The sequence below is a fragment of the Perognathus longimembris genome, chromosome 14 (assembly GCF_023159225.1).
Source record: "Perognathus longimembris pacificus isolate PPM17 chromosome 14, ASM2315922v1, whole genome shotgun sequence".
In the NCBI taxonomy this organism is placed as follows: Eukaryota; Metazoa; Chordata; class Mammalia; order Rodentia; family Heteromyidae; genus Perognathus; species Perognathus longimembris.
The window spans coordinates 23,427,242-23,447,299 of record NC_063174.1 but is presented as its reverse complement, the minus strand read 5'-3'; the positions used below and the strand labels follow the sequence as shown (position 1 = coordinate 23,447,299).

Below are 20,058 nucleotides of genomic sequence, written 5' to 3'. Positions count from 1 at the left end.
AGAGTACTTTTTGTAAGTGGAAGTTCCATAAATTTTTGCTGCTAATGCCTTTTACTATTTGTGGAAAGACAAAATTTCTTTAAAGGCACTTCTTTTAAATTTGAAAATGAGTTACTGACTGCTCTTGTGTGATATCATTTTATATAGAGTATCATGGTGCATTAGCTTCTCTTATCAGGCAACAAGTTCTAGTGACAGGCAGCATAATGGAAAGAAGAATTCAGTGAGTAATTTGATACTTTCATATATGCTTTTCCAAAGCCAGATCGCTAATAGCCTGCCCACATAGACCATTTCTGAAAATAGTTCTCATCCTTTAGAAGTGCACTAGGCAATCTCTTCTTCTTTAATCTATCCTATACTTAACTGGCTAATTAGTCTTCCTTTTGAGAGACAGAGACAGAGGCAGACAGACAGAGACAAAGATAGAGACAGAGAGATAATCACTGTGTTGATGTTTCTGTCCTGAAAAAAAATATCTTTCAATAGCTTCATTTTATATACAGACTGAAGTCAAGTCTCCTGAGCATGACATTGTGAGTTCCCGGTGCTAGGACAGGCAAATATTCAGTGTATAGTAAAACATGTAATTCTTGTCTTACTTTATTTTTTTTTTACTTTCTTTCTTCTCCCTGTTTTTGGGGGGGATTGGGTTTTTTTGTTGTTGTTTTTGTTTTGCTCATGTGTCAGATGAGCTTCTTATCTCATTCTTTTAACAATTTTTAAGCTTTTGTTAAACTTGCTTTTCTAATTTTCTATTTATTTATAAGTTCTACCCACTACTCTGGTAAAAACAGTATACCTTTTTCCAATCTACGTATAGTTACTCTTTATTTGTTAAGGCTTGTGATCATCTTTTTGCCTGCTATATTTATGATACATATTCAGAGTTTATTGATTATATTGTTATGGGTGATTTGAGAAAGTCATAAGTTCAGACCCAAATTTCTAAGGTCAGATTGCCTTCCACACAATTCACATCTTGAATCTTTTTAAAAACTCTCTGGTTTATCCTGACATTCCTCTTTGCTACTGGATTCATACAAACTATCCAGAGTTTTCTAATTCCAGCTACAGTATGCAGGGCAGGAGGATGCTCAAGAACCTCCTGATGACACTAAAAATCCATGAGTGCTCAAGTCCCTATGTAAAATGGCACAGTATACTTGGCCTTCCAAGTGGATGTATGTTGCCAACCAAATATTTGGAAAATGAAAGTTGCATCTGTGTAAACATAAATACTCTTTTTACCTTGTCATTATTTTCTAAAGAATAATACCTATCTGCATCCCATTTACATTGTATTAGGTATTCAAAGTAATCTAGAGATAATTTAAAGTATACAGGGAGGTATGGGTAGGTTATATGCAAATATTGCACAACTATATAAGGGCCTTGAGTATCCTAAGACTTTGGTCTCCCAGGGGATGTTCTTAGAACTAATATCTTGTGGATACTATATTTGCATATAACTGTATTTGCATATAACCTACATGTACTTCTACATCAATATACTTGAAAACTTTTCTAGATTACTTGTAATATTCAATACAATGTCAATGCTATGTAAAAAGTTTTATACTGTACTGTTCAGGGAATAGTAATGATGAGTAAAGACTCAATCACAAGTCTTTACTTGCTAATCATTTTTCCAAAGCATTTTTGGTCAATAATGAATCCTGACATGAACAACTCACAGATACAGAGAACTGACTGAATTTCATACATTGACATTGATATTGACTGACCCTTCAGGCCTTTGCCAATCAGCTAACCTATTGGGAGTTTATTGGGTTATTGACAGCTTTTACCTTCTGAGTGGCAAAGCTTTCTTTATGCTGTGTATCCTTGCTGAGTCTGAACCTTATATTTTTTTTAAATGGGGTTCATTTTCAAAAAACTAGTGAGAAGTGAGGATTGTTGGTTGTAGAGAAGCAGTTTCATACCGAGAAGTGGTGGATTTTTTCTTCACCTTTGGAAGAGAATGTTCCTTTGTTCTTGGAGAAAACTACTGACAGGGTCAACCTTAAGTAACTTGACCAGAGATGAAGGGTTTCAAGCTCTTCGCCTACTGTTCTAGGCTGGTTGACCCCACACTACCCTATCTCTGAGGTATTCTGTGGGTCTGTTTGGAGAAAGGTAAAAATAGGAAACAGGAAGGGGAGATGAGCTGCGGCTGGGGACTGGAGATTGAAGTGACAGGCTGAAGAGTGAATTCTAACTGCACTAGAGGTGGAGCGGTAGAACTCTGGATTCCAGCTGAAAGAAGCAGCCCAAAGCTGAAGGAGGGCCAGTATCTTCTCCCCTCTCAGACAAACACTGTCTTAGCACCTCAACCAGGGCCATTAGCAGGCATCAGAAGACAGTTCCCTGGACAAGGTCACAGCCAACATCATGAGGGAACAACACAAACCAGCCTGCAGTGAGGTTCCTTCAACCAGCCAACAGCAAAGACCTATGAAAGGAAACAACATTGTAAGACCTGAAGAAACAATGAAGATAATTGTAGTGGATGGGCCAGATTTTAACCAGATATAAACCATTCTCTTGGGAACAACAGGAATATTTGAAAACTATCTGGCCAGCAATCAAGTCAGAGGGATCTCAAAGTATAATTGGAGCAATAAAATTAATATGGTATCATAACTGAAAGACTATGACAGTTGTACACACACAAGAAAGAACATCCATAAACAAAATTCCTACCTTCCTCCTCTGTGTCAGTAGGAAGGAAAAGGGATAAACCCCTTAAGTGGAACCATATGAGAACGATAACAGGAGAACAAATACCTAAATTCAGCAACAGAGACTACATGGTAATATGTGCATGGTCCTATGCTAGCTAGAGGGAGCAAGAGGTATCAAAGTGCTTACAGTAGATTGGTTTGAGGGAAATCTTATCTCTGATCACTGCTAGTGACTAACCTAATAGAGCCCATTATTGGGACATATGATATGATCCTCATAAAAAGTCATGTAGCTGGGCATCAGGAGCTCATGCCTGTAATCCTAGCTATCAGGAGGCTGAGATCTGAGGGTTGCAGTTTGAAGCCAGCCCAGGCAGTGTCTGTGAGACTCTTAACTCCAATTAATCACAGACAAAGATAGAAGTAGCATTGTGACTCAAGTGGTAGAGTGCTGCCTTGAACAAAACAAAACCGAAACAAAAAAGGAGCCTTGGGACAGCACCCAGGCCATGTTCAAGCCCCAGGACCAAGAGGGGAAAAATGGCTCATGTAAAATTCCAACTTTTTAAAAAAATACATGAGGCCCCTACAGTTTCTAATTATTGTTTTATACTGCTCAGCTATTCTAATAATCCATATCTGCTCATCTCAACCTCTCTTTACTATCTTCCAGTTCTTTAAATTCTCCCCTTCTTTTTGAATATTCTTCTGCACCTCCATCAGCCTTTTCAGTGACTTTCCATTTGTCTTTCAGGTTCAGACTCAGGCTTCTCACTTTCTGGAAAGGCTTGTGTAGCTAGATGTCCCCATCATTGCTTCCAATAGCTTGGACATCCCTCTAAAAGCTACCATAGCATGTATTCAGGACATCCTTACAGCTCCTTTCAAGTTACAACTACCACCTTTCCATGTGTATTCTGTAAGGGACAAGCTGTTATTGTCTTTAATATATATTTGACTTCTATATAGTATGTATTCAATAAATCTTTGGTCATTCAAGTTAATTTTTTTTGAGGGGGGTGGGTCGGTCATAGGGGCTTGAGTGCCATCCCTGAGCTCTTTTGCTCAAGCCTAGTGCTCTACCACTTTGAACCACAGCACCACTTCCAGTTTTTTGGTGTTTAATTGGAGATGAGAGTCTTACAGACTTTCTGGTTGGGCTAACTTGGAACCAGGATCCTCAGATCTCAGCCTCTTCAGTAGCTAGGATTACAGGTGTGAGCTGCAAACACCTGGCTTGAAGTTAATTTTTTATCAGTTACCTCTAATAATCGTAACAATCAAGAGAGTAATTATTTCTCTCATTCTCTAAGTAGGAAAATACTGCCTATTATTTATAGTGGCTGAAAAGTAATTGCTGAGAATAAAATTCTTTTTGTATATTTTCCTTCCCTAAGAACTACAATGAATTCCATGTTCTCACCTCTGACTTAAGACTGCACTGTCATAAAAGCAGAAAAGTGCAAGGGAGTTTTGCCTTTCTTAAAATTCATTTAATTTTAATGGCGTTCTCATGGTTTTTGAAATAGATCAGAAACTTGTAGGAACCAAAGAGTTTTGTAGGCCCCTAGACTCCTCAAAAGAATATTTCTCCAGATCACATATGGAAATTAAGCTAAATTTTAGTTCTGAAAACCCCATGGGTAGGACCACTGGCGTTAAGAAGGTCAGCAGTATTAAGTAGGGAAGAATGCAGTCACAACCAGAACTCCATGTGACCTAGAATTCAGCTCCATGACCTGTCCTAGAAATTGCATTAAGCTGGATATGGTGCATACTACCTGTAATCTCCTGTAATATTCTAGAGGTGGAGATTAGGATTGTGGTTCAAAGCCAGCACAGGTGAAAAGTTAATGAGTGAGGGCCACCCACCATCTCAACAAACAAGTCATGCATGGTGACTCACACCTGAAATCTCAGCTACTTGGGAGGCATGGGTGGAACCATCACAGTCTGAAGCTAGTTTTAGGCAAAAGGTGCAAATCTCTATCTCAAAAAACAATTATAAAGCAAAAAGGGCTAGGGACATGACTTACGTAATACATATATTGTAGCAAGTATTATAGGGCTAGGGGTATGACTGAAGTAGTGCATTACTAAAGCAAGCGACCTCAATGCTAACACCAGTACTGCAAAAAAAGGGGGGGGGGGAGAGGAGGAGGAGGAAGAGAAGGAAAAGGAAGAGGAGAAGGAAGAATTGCATTAAGATAGAGAAGCCAAAAAGGGCTTATGAACAGGCCCTTTGAGGACTGAGGTTGAGTTCCTTCCCCTGACGTCTGTGTGGATTAGCTAAGAGTTCTAAGAAGAAGGTTTTGTAACTAAGGAATCATAAGGCTAGAATGAAGTGCCAACAAATAAGGTACTTTAGATTATTCCATTTTGCAAGACTTATGGATGAAAGGAAACCAAGAGCAAAAATGAAAGGAAAAATTTAAATATAGAAAAGTCTATTGCACATTTGCTGCCAGCTATGGCAGGTGATGAATACAGGAGGCACCAAGGAGTTTTGATATACATTGCTCCATTTTGTGCTACATAATCTGTATTGCTGCAAAGTAAGGCAAATAGTATGTACCTGATGCTGAATCTGAAGTTCAAAGTTCATGTAGCTAGGGCTGGGGATATAGCCTAGTGGCAAGAGTGCCTGCCTCGGATACACGAGGCCCTAGGTTCAATTCCCCAGCACCACATATACAGAAAACGGCCAGAAGCGGCGCTGTGGCTCAAGTGGCAGAGTGCTAGCCTTGAGCGCGAAGAAGCCAGGGACAGTGCTCAGGCCCTGAGTCCAAGGCCCACGACTGGCCAAAAAAAAAAAAAAAAAGTTCATGTAGCTAGTCCTGGCAGAAATGAGAATGGAACCTGGTTCTATCTGGAATCTACATGATTTCTATGACTCCTGTCATTAATAATCTTATTTAAATATGCTAATTAACTACATTGACATAGTCATGTGAAGAGAAGTCTTGCTTGGAGAAATCTCTAATGCCAGTAGGCAAAGTCAATATTAAATAATACTATTTTCCATTAAAAATTATCTTTTAACTATACAAGTGGCATACAAATATATGCCCATCATTATAAAGTCAAAATACAGAACTTAAAGTTTACTTTTATTTCTCCCCCTGCCCTCACTAATAAATGAGCACTCTGAAGCTTATGAATGATTTACGTATATGTACCAAAACATACAAATACATACAAGCCATGTAAACATATGTATATATGCATCTATAGTTTTTAATATAAAAGTAAAATCCAACAGAGACCATTGATCTGTAACCTGTTGTTTTCACTGAATAATGTTTCATGGAGATTTCTGAACTGGTCTTTTCGGAGTATTCCATAGGCAGTGATAAACAATAGGTTAACTATTCAGCTACTTTCATTCTAATATAAAGATATTTCTGACTACAAAGTGTTTTTCCACTTTGGTTATTTTGTTGTCAGTTTCCAAAACAAAGATAATGTCCTTCAGATGATATCCACTTAGTACTTTTGCATCCCAAAATTTTTTTATAGAATGAGATGTGACTATCCCAAGAAATCACAGATAAGAATATCCATAACAATGGATAGACTTGGCATTACACTTTGATTTCAAAATACATTTCACTGTTGACCTTAGCAGCATGCCTAAACTTTGGTGACACCTAATACATACCCAGTGAATGTTCCCTGTTCCAGTCTAGGATGCTGTTGTATTTAGTCAGTATACCAAAAGTACACTTGCATTTAAAGGAGTGGGATAAATACTAATCCTAAAAATAAAAAGGAAAATGTAAAGTTTAGTGGGTGGCTTATCCAGCAGGCATGCAGCAAATGGAGGAGTTACATTTCTTCCCTCGTTGTTCATTTTAAACACACACATTCCAATGTACCCTCTGAGTAAAGCCTTTACAAGTATGGGGTTGGGCTCAGAATACGTTACATGGCATAAGGCTATCCCCAATATTTTCTATAGATGTGAATATCAGGGAAAAGGTTTAAGGGAGAAGGAAAAGACAAGACAGGAAGAAACCAAATTACCTAACTTCTAAGAGAGGGAGAGAGGAAGATAGTCGTTATTGTCAGAGCTCCTGCCAAGTGCCTATTGAATGGAAGACAGGAAATGCCCACAAGCTACTTGTCTTTCGTAGTTACAAACAGCTGGCTTTACCTGTTTCTCTTGCCCACCAAGAACTCCTTGTGGTTTGGTTGAGAATCACCCAGCTGGTTTTTATAGAGCACAGACCAAGGAATGCCAGAAGTCTGAATCCGTCATGCGTAATTTCCTACTGTGAAGGAGTCTTGGTCTTGGGTAGTTATTAAAATACATAGAATGTTTTGTGTAATGCTACAGACATTCACATGCTGCTGTACCTGCTTAGCACACCAATAAAGGGGAAGGAACAACTCAACACCTGTCTGGTAGGTAGGGAATGGATTGAAGGCCTAGTCCCTTTCCCTTTTAGTAAGAGTGTACAACCTGAAAAGATGCTCTACAAAGCAAAAGATGGGCAATAGCAGGAAGCTTCAAAGAAATGATGACTTTTTCAAAAACATGTTTCTGTTATCTTTAAGTAGTTATACAAAGGAGTTGTCATTCAACAATGCAGCATATAAGTACAATTCATCTTGATTAATGTTATCCCTTTCAACATTCTCCCCATCCCTCCCAACCCCACCCCTCCTCATTTTTCTTATGTCAGTAGAATATTTATTGAATTATATGGCTGCATTCTTCTCCCCCATCATTTTAAAGCTAAAACTTTAGTTGAGAAGAGCTTCTTCCTACCCTTTGCATTACTTGGCTAGTGAATAAAGAGAAATAAACACAGGCAGTCATATGTAATTTGATATTATATCTTCAAATATATATTGCTATCAGCCTGGGACCTTTTACTAGCTGTGTTTCTAGTCTGAGCTCACTTCCAAAGGGCGGCAGCAAATTCAACTCCCACAAGTACTGACTGACACCTCCCCTCACCAAGGTCCAGACCAAACCAGCAAGGTTTACAACATGTGGATTACAATACCTGAGAAACAACTGCTACAAGAAAGATCATGCTACCTAACAGTGTGGTCTTATCCACTGCCCCAAAAGAGGCAATCTCAAACTAACCAAATAAGCAACACAATTAGACAATGCAAATAGTCACTCAGTACAAAGCAAGGAGTCCTTTTATTTTTTTACAGGGAAAAGTATTCATTAAATAGGAATTGTGTCATCCTTAAAGGTTAAGACTGGCTAAAATAATCTGGCCAGACATCTATACAATTTGGCTATGTTCTATCAAGAAACAGACATTTCAAGGTTCGGGGTATGGCGCAAGTGGTAGAGCACTTTCCTAGAGAGTGCAAGACTTTGAATTCAAACCTCAGTTCAAAAAAAGAAAAAGAAATATCTTAAATGTAATGGTATCTCTTTTCTATCACGTTGTGTGTGTAGTGTATCTTTACTTATCTATATCTATCACTAAACTGGAGATAGAAGAAATTTATTCACTCCCATTCTCTTTTGTAACAAAAGCTAGCATAGTTGAGGGCCAGTGGCTCACACGGTAAACCTAGCTACTCAGGAGGCTAAGATCTGCCAGGAAGTCCATGAGACTCTTATCTCCAATTAACAAAAAGCTGGAAGTAGATTGGTGGCTGAAATGTAGAGTGCCATCCTTGAGTGCTGTCCTTGAGCAACAAAGCTAAGGGATAGCACCAGGTTCTGAGTTAAAACCCTTGTGGTAGCCCGTGCGCACACCCACACCCACACACATACAGAGCTAGCACAGAGGTGCTTCTTGAATAGTAAATAGTTCAAAATTAATAGCCAATTTTGTATTCAGCATATTATTAATAGAAATGTTAAAGAAACTGGAATGCAGCTACTCACGAAAGCATCATGAATGCTAAAGTGTTCTAATCTTAAATGCTTTGCATCAGGGTCACTGTGTACAATTGGGCAGGTTATTTGCTGTAAAAGGTTACTCAGTCCAAAGCACAAACTGGAGCAGAAAATCCAGTCTGTGCTCCACTAGCCACATTATGAACCATATCTGCCCCCAAGAATCAATGCCTTTTTTCAAGTGCCTGCAAAAGTTACTCTATGCACTAGAGATGATCCTGATTTAAATAATGACTTCAAGTAATGTCTTGACAGGTTACATCCCAGGAGCAATAATACTTGCCCTACTGACCTGATTACAGAAAGGGAGTAGGTAAAACTGATGATTGCTGTTCTTGAATGGAGAACAGAGAGGCTGAAGATTGTTTATCTCTGAAATCTAAACATAGTGATGGGCATACAAAATAAAAAACTTTTTATTAAATATAAAATATGAATATATTAGTTATTTAATATAAAATAACTTCTGCCTTCGCCCTGATCCCAGAATGTGAATTATAGAATCAGAGATGCACTAGAAAAAAATAGAAGTCCTGGTGACTCAAACTTGTAATCCTAGGTACTCAACAGACTGAGACCTGGAGGACCAAGATTCAAAGCTAGCCTAAGCAGAAAAGTCCAAGAGATTCCATCTGCAATTATCCAGTAAAAAGCTAGGCTGGAAATGTTAATCAAGTGTTGAGTGCCAGCCACAGCAAATCAAACCACTGTACACCCCTCCGAAACAAATTTCAACAAAACAATCCACTACTAGAAATCTTAACGATTCGAGGCTCTAATACTGAAAGGAACTTTGTGGAGATCATCTCCTAATAATCCCTTACTGTTATAAATGAGGATGCAAACCCACCAAGGAGATTGACTTGCCCGGAGTTGTTAGCACAGTTGAGTCTAGAACCTAGTTGTTTTATGGCTTTCGAGCTAATCATCTTTTTACACTTGGCTGGGTTGGCAGTCATTATAATCAGCGAATATGGATTGAGCAACCCACTGCGTGGAAAAGGCTGGGCATCTGGACCTTGTTTCCATCAGGGCCCTTACCCTGGAAAAAAAAGAGAGAGAGAGAGAGAGAGAGAAAAAAAAAACAGGAACTGGGAGCATTGAACCATAACAATAAAACGCGGAGTCCCAGGAAGGAAGTCCATCCAGTTTCTGCGTGGGAGTGCTGACAGAAGGGAGCCGAGGTGGACTTGGGGTGGAGTGGCTTGTGTGGGCTGACAATCCAGTAGAAACACAGCAGGTGACCCAGTAGGTTCAGGTCAGACTACCCCAAGTCACCAACTTGAGCAAGCAACTTTCCAGGGCCCCTCCGGATGCGGAGGCCGGCGGGTTCGCCACCCAAATTGGAAGGATGAGTTGGGGAACGCCTCACCCCACCTGGGCCCGGCCCCCCAGAAGCAGCTGTGCAGTTGACACCTGAAAGATCTCAGCAGGCAGTCGAGGAGGCCCAGGTTGGCAGCCGACCCGAGCCGACCCGGGCTCTCGGAGGATAAAGGAAAAGGGTCTGCGCGCGCTCGACGCTGGCAGAGCCGAGGTTTCCGGGGTGACGCGCCGGTCCGGCGACCAGGCGCGCGCGCGCGCCGCCGAGGGGCGAGGTCAGACACAAAGCCCCGCCCACGCCGGGAACGTGACAATGGGGCGGGTCTCAGAACGCCGCTGCGGCGGCCTCGGGCCTCGGGGAGAGGCGGAGCCGCCGCCGCTGCCGCCGCAGCCCCGTCCGGGATTTGAAAGATTAAAAACTCCCCGTGGAGAGGGCGGCGGTGTTGGATGAGTGGCGGAAGCGCTGGGGGCCACGGCTCGGCGCGCGGCCGGACAGCCGGCGGCGTCTCCTCACCATGAATTATCCGGGCCGCGGATCCCCGCGGAGTCCGGAGCATAACGGCCGGGACGGCGGCGCCTGGGACCTGAGTCCGGACTCGGCGACGGCGTTCGGCGCCGGCGGCATCTGCTGCTTCGAGCACCTGCCCGGCGGGGACCCGGGCGACGGGAGCGTGCCGCTGGCCCTGCTGCGCGGGGAGGCCGCCTTGCACCTGGCGCCGGGCGCCGAGGACCTCAACCACCTGGCGCTGGACGCCTGCTTCAGCGACGAGAACTACGACTTCAGCTCGGCCGAGTCGGGCTCCTCGCTGCGCTACTACAGCGAGGGCGAGAGCGGCGGCGGCGGCAGCTCGTTGTCCCTGCACCCGCCCGCGCCGGCCTCGCTCGCTCCGGCCGACTCGGGGGGTGGCGGGGGCGGCGGGGGTGGCGGAGGCGGCGGGGGTGGCGGGAGCGCGGCGGGCGGGGGCTCTGGGGAGAGGAAGCGCCCCCGGCCCAGCGGCCCCGCCGCCCGGCACCGCTACGAGGTGGTGACGGAGCTGGGCCCCGAGGAGGTGCGCTGGTTCTACAAGGAGGACAAGAAGACCTGGAAGCCCTTCATCGGCTACGACTCTCTGCGCATCGAGCTCGCCTTCCGGACTGTACTGCAGGCCTCGGGCGCCCGGCCTGGAGTCCAGAACCGGGATGGCGACCCGGCGTGCGGCCGGGCCTCCAGCTCCGGAGAGGAAGACGACGAGGATCGCGCCTGCGGCTTCTGCCCGCGCGCGGCGGCGGGACAGGAGCCCGAGATGGAGGAGCTGGTGCAGATCGAGCCGGTGTGCGTGCGGGGCGGCCTCTACGAGGTGGATGTCACCCAGGGAGAGTGCTACCCGGTGTACTGGAACCGTAAGTAGCGGGACAGGGTCGGGGCCGGGCCGTCCCTGCAGGACCCCGAGAACCGGCGTGTGGGTTTAGCACTCGGAAGCGCGTGAGGCCTGGCGTGTGTGGTCGGGGTAGGACGGAGAGCTTGCGGGGAGCGCCGGCGGGAGAAGGGTCGGAGAGCAGATGGCCAAGCCCAAAGCTGCCGGGGGTGGGGGTGTCAGGGAGAGAAGATTGCACCCCGAGAGCGACTCCCGGCGGGGATGGCGGGGACGATTGCGGCTGCCATTCCCTGGAGATGGTTTAGGAAACGCATTTGCACCCACCCCTCTCCCCCTCCAATCCAGAGGTTTGCCTTTCGTGATCCGACTTCGAGAGCCTGGTCCAACTCGAGATCTGATTCGCTCTGGTTTACCTTGAACACCTGTGATGGAAGTCTCAGTATGGCCTCTGCAGTGGGAAGGATTGAGGGCGTCTGAGGGGAGTCCAGAGTTCAGTTATGGACTCCGGGGAAAATGAAGCCCTAGCGGGAACATACACTATTCTCGCCGGTGCGTTTCTGGAGATGTGGAAAGCTAGCACCTCAGGTTACAGTTCTGGCAAGCCAAAGAGGCTCTGCGCCCTTGGTGGGATGCTCCTTTTCTTCCTTAGGTCCGCGTTGACATTATTTTTATTTATTGCTTCTTGACCTTGAAAAAATAACAAGCCCTGTACCTCTGGTTTCTCGTCTATACAATGGCGATATTGCAAACAAGAAAATATACCTAACGGTCTTGGAACAGTGCTTGGCACTGGTGTGTGATACAAGTGTGAAGGATATTCTTTATACAGCAGCACAATTAGGTTTGTAATGAGAGTAAGCAGGAAGGGCATGAAAATATCTGCAATCCGAAGCAGCAAATAGTACATATAATATATAGTAGATACTCAGTAATAGCAAGCTAGTGGCCACTAATAATTTTTATTGTGTAGTATTAACTTTGCGAGCCCTTGCCCTAACTCAGGTGTCTGGTAATTGTCATTACCTTTAGGTCGTCCATTCATCTCTCTAGTAATTATATGTACCGATGGCTTAGATTTCCTTCAGTATGTATTGTGGCATATGGACAGAGTCCATCACCTTTTACCTCTCTCTCATAAGGCCTAGTGCAGTAGATACTTAATAACTTGGGATTTAATTGCACTGTTGATTCTGATAGTGTGAAAACTTTTATATGTTTACCATAAGTTTCTAAGATATCAATCACAATATGTGCCAAAGCAGCAAATAAAAAAAGCATAGCAGGAAGTTTCTTGCTGCACTTGAAGATGACACCAGAGGCATTTGTTACTGTTTAAGGCCAGATTCATATGGAATCTGTTATGTCACTCACTTTTTATTATAAGTTTACTAAATACAGGGAATGCTTGTATTCATTTACTTCTTTCTGATTTACTGAGTAGTTTGTGTTTACGCAAGATTCCTGTGAATGTATGTGGAAAAGTAGAAGAAATGTCCTTATCTTTCAGGACCTTCCCACTTTGTGTTTTCTTTAAAGTCTAAGCATCACAATAGACTTTTTTCCTTAGAAGCAGAAGGACTTAACTGAAACCAAAGAGTAGGGTAAAACTGCAGAGCATCTTTGAAAAAGGGACTGGAAACTAGGAGATAAATCTTTTAGATTAAGCTAAATACAGTGTGCTCTCTTTTATGATAAAAATTTTAATGTTTGCGTGGTGCTTCTTGAAAAAGGGATTTTTTTACATTATTTCACTATTATAGGAAATTAATGCTAACTGTGGGATACATAGAATGCTCAGTGAAATTTAATGAGCTTGTCCAAGGTCACTCAGCTGGGAAGTGATAAAGCAGTTCATTAGTTTGATGAGGGAACAACACAGTACAGTGTCCAGAAAAACTTCCAATCCTTTCAAGGGTGAGAATGTCAGGGAAGTGTTCCAAAAGTGTAATGCTGAGTCCTGAAAGGATGAATTTAATCAGAGGACTCCACAAGATAATAGAGGAAAAGGCATCCTCACCAGGTGGAGTGGGGTACATAGAAGCCTGAAAATTGTATGGCAGTTTGAGGAAACAAGCACCACACCTGGGCTGCACCCACAGGGGCCAAGATGCACAAATAAGTTTGGGATTTGACCACCAGAGATGGTGGTGCATGAGAGCTAGCGTTTGATCAGGGGACAGGTTGGAGGTTGTGAAGGGAGTACCTGCACCCGGCTGCCTTATTGGGAGAATACTACACAGGATAGATGTGCACTTCTAAGGAGTTTGAGCTTTTTCCTGTGAGTCACAATGAACTAAAAAGTTGAAAGTTCTGGGGCTGGGAATATGGCCTAGTGGTAGAGTGCTTGCCTCATATACCTGAAGCCCTTCAATTCCTCAGCACCACATATATAGAAAAAACCAGAAGTGGAGCTGTGGCTCAAGTGGTAGAGTGCTAGCCTTGAGCAAAAAGAAGCCAAGGACAGTGCTCAGGCCCTGAGTTCAAGCCCCAGGACTGGCCAAAAAAAAAAAAGTTGAAAGTTCTTCATTAATATGATCAGTGCCTATGAAAATGGATTGGAGAATGGGAAGCAGAATAGCAGTGTCCAGCAAGAAATGATGAGGGCTTACAAAGTTAACCTGAAGGATGAGACTTGGGCACATCTACAGTTTTTTTTTTTTTCCTACAACAGTAGCTATGAAGCCAAGTATAACTTATAAGTTGCATCGTAATTAACATCAGAGCAGCACACATTTTGTCTTCATACTAGCATTTTCTGAATAGTTTTCTACAAAATAAAATTCTGTAGGTGTCCAAAGGCATCATAGAAGCTACAATGAAAACACAGTAGCATTTTTCAAAGGAATTGTATAGGATCTCTTTTCTCACAGAATTCTCTGTAACTTCATTGCTTCTGTAAATCCTTGTGAATTATGTAAGTTTTCACACCTTTGTGGGAGGATTTGGTCTTCAAATGGAAGAACTCTTGAAATACTTGCACTTTTGATTTTTCCTTTACTTTACTCTTCTTTTTTCACCTCTTAAAGATATTTTCTGAGTAGTAGTAATGAAAGACTTCCTAATTCCAGAAGTCCATTGTCCATTTAGATTTTTGTGGCCTAATTTAGCCCATTGCTTCTAGGTACACAAGCTATGTCCAGTCTAAAAGAAAGATTCTAATTTACTTTTCCTTCTGAACTTTACTCACAGATAAAATTTGAGCCAGTTGGGCATGCGTCACTCAAAAGGGAATAGCACTTGTCTTCTATCTATAGCTGAAAAGTTAGTAGTATTATATATGAAAAAAGAGAGGAAATTTAGTTTTGTTTTATCTATGTCTGGGTATTCTAGCTGCATGTGGACATTTTAGATAAAAACTGATCTTTGCTGAGTAATGGCTAAGTTGACTCCCTTTTTTTAGTTCTCCTCCTAAGCTGCTTGTTTTGAGGATTATGTATGTACGCATGTATGTAGAATGGTGGCTGTCACATAGTACTAGGTAAATGTAAGCTACATCTCTGTGGACTCTCCTCTAAAAAATTATGTGCCTTATTTGCAGAAGCTCAAGTAAATTTTTTTAAGTTAACCAGTCAAAATGATTGAGTGGTAAATACTGTTATTGGCCTGATCATGATCCGAGGTGAGAGAATATTGGCAAGCTGGGTACCAGTGGCTCACCCCTTAATGCTAACTACTCCGGAGGCTGAGATCTGGAAGATCAAAGTTTAAAGCTCACCTGGACAGGAAAGTCTATGAGACTCTATCTCCAAAGAATAATCATCAAAAAGCTTATGGTCAAGTGGTAGATCACCTGCACAAGGCCTTGAATTCAAACCCTGCCACCTGCAAAATATATATGTGTAAGCCAGGGAGGTTAGACACACCTGTAATCAATAGTACTCAGGAGGCTGAGACAGGAGGAGGGCAAGTTTTAAACCAGTGTATGCTTCACGAAGATTTTGCCTCAAAAAATTATTAATAGCTGATGGAACAACATACATATGGAACATTATAAGTAGAATAGTCACACCACAAGTCTGAAAGCATTGTTGTATGCAGTAGAGTATATAACTTACATTCATATACATTTATATATGAATATGTAGTTTCCAGAAGTAGCTATAAACCACAGGTTTCTCCTCCTCTGCTTTCTGGTGTACTTATAATATTTGATTGCATTGTTATAGTTTTAAACCATTTTCAGTTTCAAATCCTTTCTAAATTCATCTTTCTTAATGATACTTTGAAGTGAATGGAAATCATATGCCTAACAAAATAAGATAGAAAAATTAGAGCTTTTCTTCCAGATATATGATGCTCATTAACTTGTTATAGATGTAATCATGCTATTTACCCAAGAATAAGTACCAGTCTTTTGTTAATAATGTAGTCCAAAAAAGGTAGAAGGTACTCTGCCTCCAGCAAAACAAGATTGTAGGGCTTACCCCTGAAAACCTATTGGAGACATTAATCTCCTCTTTTAACTGCATTATTCCCAACTCATCCAAAGTGGAAAGCGATCATGGGCTACATTAGACCTCTCACTCATGTTTACAGATCCTTGGCAGAAATCTTGAAAACCTACCCCCATCCCAGGCCAAGTCTGTTTTTTAATGTTGTTTTGGGAGCCCACAGAAACAGCACAAGAATGCAAATTGTTTCAGACACAGATGGAGGGCAGGACCTGGCCAAGGTCTATTCCAAGCTTGTCTTCCATTGTAATATGCCAGTTAGCTTAAAAACTGCTTTAATATTATTTATATGCTTATGTATATGCTTAATGTGGCTATCTTTCCGGTCAAATCACTTTACTTTCCTCATGTACTGTTTTGTTATAAAAACACTTCCTGTACTCATCCCTCTTCTAAACTTTATTTTCTAGGACCTTTCATACCAATTTTTATGGTTTGTGTTTTGTTGAGATTTTTTTTTTGTTATATGGAAAAGAGAAAGCTAATATGCTGGCCAGGAAAGCTCTCAGGATGATCAACACTAAGGGGAAGCAAGCAGAAGACAGACAAGAGAAAGGGAAATGGAGAATGTATTCATAAGAAGCCCAAGATGAGGAAGACTGTCAGGTAGCACACAGTCTGACAATTGGGGAATATGATCTGAAGACCTTTATCATTTCATGAGCAAGAAAGAGTTGAAACTGTATGTGTCAGCAAGACAAACTAACAGTGATAAAATGTATAGCTTCAGGCAGTCTGCCCATTTAAAAAGTAGAAAAAAAAGAAAAACATGATTTATATCTACTGTGTACAACCTGCAGCTCTACTCTTCAGATTCTACATCTGTGAAGGGTAATTTGCCCAGAAAAAAAAAAGTTGAATCACTGACAGATACTTGGATTATTTGGACAGAAAGCCTAATAAGGAACATTCTGATACTCATAAATTAGGGTTCAAGTAAGTGATAAAAAGTGAACTGAAAAAAAGGAAAGGTTGATATGATCATATAAAAATTGCTTCATATACTGGCTTCTAGTTTTACTAGATTTCCAGCAAGGCTAAACTACATATTCATTAATGTTTATCCTAATATTTTTCTTTTTTGGTCAGTCATGGGCTTGAACTGAAGGCCATGGTGCTATCCTTTAGCTTTTTTACTTTAAGCTAGCACTCTACCATTTCTGAGCCACAGTGCCACTTCCAGTTTTCAGCTCATTAATTGGAGATAAGAGTCTCATGGACTTTCCTGCCCCGGCTGGCTTCAAAACTGTAGTCCTCAGATCTGAGCCTTCTGACTAGCTAGGATTACAGATGTGAGACATTGGCACCCGGCCCTAATTTCTTATTACATTAAACTACCTCTGGATAGTCATTCAAATATACTCTCAGATTACTACTAGGGGTCAGAACAGTCTTTGGAAATTCAGTATTTCTGTATCACAAGACTTCAGATATCTGAAAAATCTCAAAAAAAAATTAAGTCCCATTTGAGTGTTGGATGATATTTCCAAATCACCATGAGGTAAGCATTTATTTGCAAGAATATACTTTTGTTCTTTGAATAGAAAATCTATTCTCCCTCTGGCTACCACTCAGTGGACCATAATTCTGCACACTGACAGAATACATCTTGAGGTATGTGACATTGGACAGAGAGCTGTATAAATTATGTTAAAACCTAAGGTTTATAAATCATGCCATGGATTGTGCCAATAACTTTACATGATGCACAGGGGCAGACTTGGAATTACTTATGAGTCTTAGCACAGACATAGCTAAATGAAATCCTACCCTTGGATTTCACTGTTTTTTACAATGGCCAACTTTCAATGTATGTATTATTAACTGAATCAGTTATTCTTATTGTGTGTAGAATGCTTCTAAGTAGGCCCAGAGTATCCCATATCTGCTTCATTCTCAGCTAGTCCTTCCTTATGTTGGATTTTAACATCTGGTATGTATTTTAACCTTCCTCTAAGATTTTAGAAGACAAAGGGTTTCCTTTAACTAAAAAAACAATCATCAGAAGGAGTCTACTTCAAAGCAAACCAGTGTTGAATACCACTCCAACCGAAAAAAGTACAGTGTGGCTGCTCAAGTACCCTCAAATGGCACTTACTCCTCCAGTGACTGCCGAAGTTAACTCTTCCTGTATGTCTAGCACTCAGTGAGACAGGGTACATCTATAAAGTTTATGAGCAGATGACTTTGTTCAGCATTCTCATTTTGTAGACAAATTCTAACATACTTCTTATGTAAAATTATAATAAGCTACCAATGCTCTTCTCTTTGCTTTTTACAAAAAAAATTGAGACCTTATATTTTATTTCTTGGTGGTCGTGGGTTTTGATGGTATTGATGATTGAACCAAGGGCCTTCTGTATGATAGGCAAGCAGTATACCTCTAAACTACATCTTCAGCCTGACATTTTGCCATTTTAAAAACTTGAATATAGTTGTATTTTATTTAATTTATGGTTTTAGCCTGGTGAATTATTTTATGTAAAGCTATGTTATCATTTGTACTTTTTCTGGTGGGAGAAGGTTCAGTCCTACCTTCTGTATAGTGTATATGTCAATCCTGGAATATAGGGCTGATGTTTGAACTTTTGATTACAGGATTCTGTTTTATGTGAAGATCTACAGCCTATGAGAGACCATGGGAGACCACACATACAAGATAGATCTGGTTTGCAACATTTGTTTGCCTGTCACCCTTTGCCTTACTAAAGCTCATCTCTACCTCCTCCATTTCATTTCCAGCTGGATTTTCTAGAAAGGCAGCGTTGAGTATCGGTTAAGGATGGGCCACTGGTGCCCAACTGTGTCTGAATCCTAGCTGTGCCGTATGTCTCCGTGACAGACAGCTTAAATTCTCTGTGCTTTCCTTCCTTCTGTGAAATGTAGATAGTATCTGCATTTCTGATTACTTTAATAAATGAGTAAATGTATTTAAATATCTTGACCTATTCCATAAGCAGTAAAATATGTAACTATTAGCCATTATTATTTCTCCATTTTCCTTTCCTATCTCTCCAAGTTTATACCTACTTAACATTCTTAGCTCTCTCAATTTGATTTGTAGTCCCTTTTCTGACATGGCATTTTCTTGGCCTGCTGTTTTAGTAACTACCTCTTAAATAGGGAAATCCCTTGAGCCCTAGTAACTGTTGCCTGCCCTTGTGATTTTTGCCTGATCTCAGGCCTCTGAATGACATGTGTTGTCTTGAGTCTTCCTGGCTTGGACATCAAAGAAGTATACCATTTACTCTGTCATGAATCTACTGCTTGTGGCTCAGAATTCTTTCCCATAGAAGAATTCCAAACTATTGAGCATCTATACTTTTTGTGGGGTAGAAGGTATGTAGATGCTGTCACCAAATATGGGAAGAACTGACTAACCCCCAAAGCTCATTTAGCTCATCTCTACCACCTACCAAGATTTTTGATACAATTGAGAACTTTATAGTTTTATAAAAGACTGCTCAGTTTTCAGTTGAGGCAGAGCCAGTAGTTCTTGGTTTTCTGCCATTTTGGCAAGAAGAAAATGGCCCGAAGAAAATGGCCCACAACAATTTTCCTTACAATGAAAGGGGAGGTCTCAGCATGCAAAACTTTGAGGGATTCCTCTTAGGCTAACTAGCAGTGATAGCAATAAACTAGCCATAGTAGGAATGGCAGCAAGGTTCTAGTATCTAATGTAAAATATAACTTGAAATAATCTTGAATCTGTACCTAATCCAGAGATTTGAGGCAGCCATTCCTTCCCCATTATTGGATATAAAAGCTGTATGGACTCAGAGAATAGAATTTTGTTGTCAAGTTGCTTTGGTTTGAATCTTTGCTTTATTGTAGCTATATGGCAAAGCAAATTATCTCTGTGGCAGGAGTTACTCTCCTTTGTAAATTGGGAATAATTCCTGCTTCCCGCCTCATAGGATTAATATCAAAATGATGATTCCTATTTAGATTTAGTTGAAATACATATATGTAGGTCATTTAGCAGAGTACTTGTTCAAATAAGTGTAAGCTGTTTGTTAGAAAGGAATATGAAAAGTTATGCATAAATATATATACTTTGTACAAGGTACTATGTGTACATATATAGTAATTAGATATATGTATGTGTGTATACATATGTATACATTTCCGGATGTTTGGGGAGTTTTGGGGGTTTGTTGTTGTTGTTGTTGTTGTTGTTTGTTGTTGTTTTTTGGTCGGTTGTGGGGCTTGATATCAGAGCCTGGGCGCTGTCTCTGAGCCTCTTTGTACTCAAGGCTACTGCTCTACCACTTGAGCCACAGAGCCATTTCTGGTTTTCCGGCGATTAATTGGAGCAAGAGTCCCACAGACTTTGTCTCACAGGCTTTCCTGCCCAGGCTGGCTTT

General features: G+C 41.4%; 1 protein-coding gene across 7 annotated transcripts in view; it reads left to right on the top strand.

Moving 5' to 3' along the window:
* Positions 1–10,247: 10,247 nt before the first annotated feature.
* The window catches only part of Ddhd1 (DDHD domain containing 1), a 68,836-nt gene continuing 59,025 nt past the window's right edge, over positions 10,248–20,058 (top strand). For 3 of the 7 annotated variants that reach the window (XM_048362957.1, XM_048362961.1, XM_048362959.1), the window contains exon 1: positions 10,249–11,265. In XM_048362957.1, coding sequence (XP_048218914.1) covers positions 10,401–11,265 — 865 coding nt within the window. In that variant the 5' untranslated portion in view covers positions 10,249–10,400. Of the gene's footprint in view, positions 11,266–20,058 lie in introns of all 7 variants that reach the window. The other 4 variants (XM_048362958.1, XM_048362956.1, XM_048362962.1 and 1 more) reach the window with 2 other exon arrangements.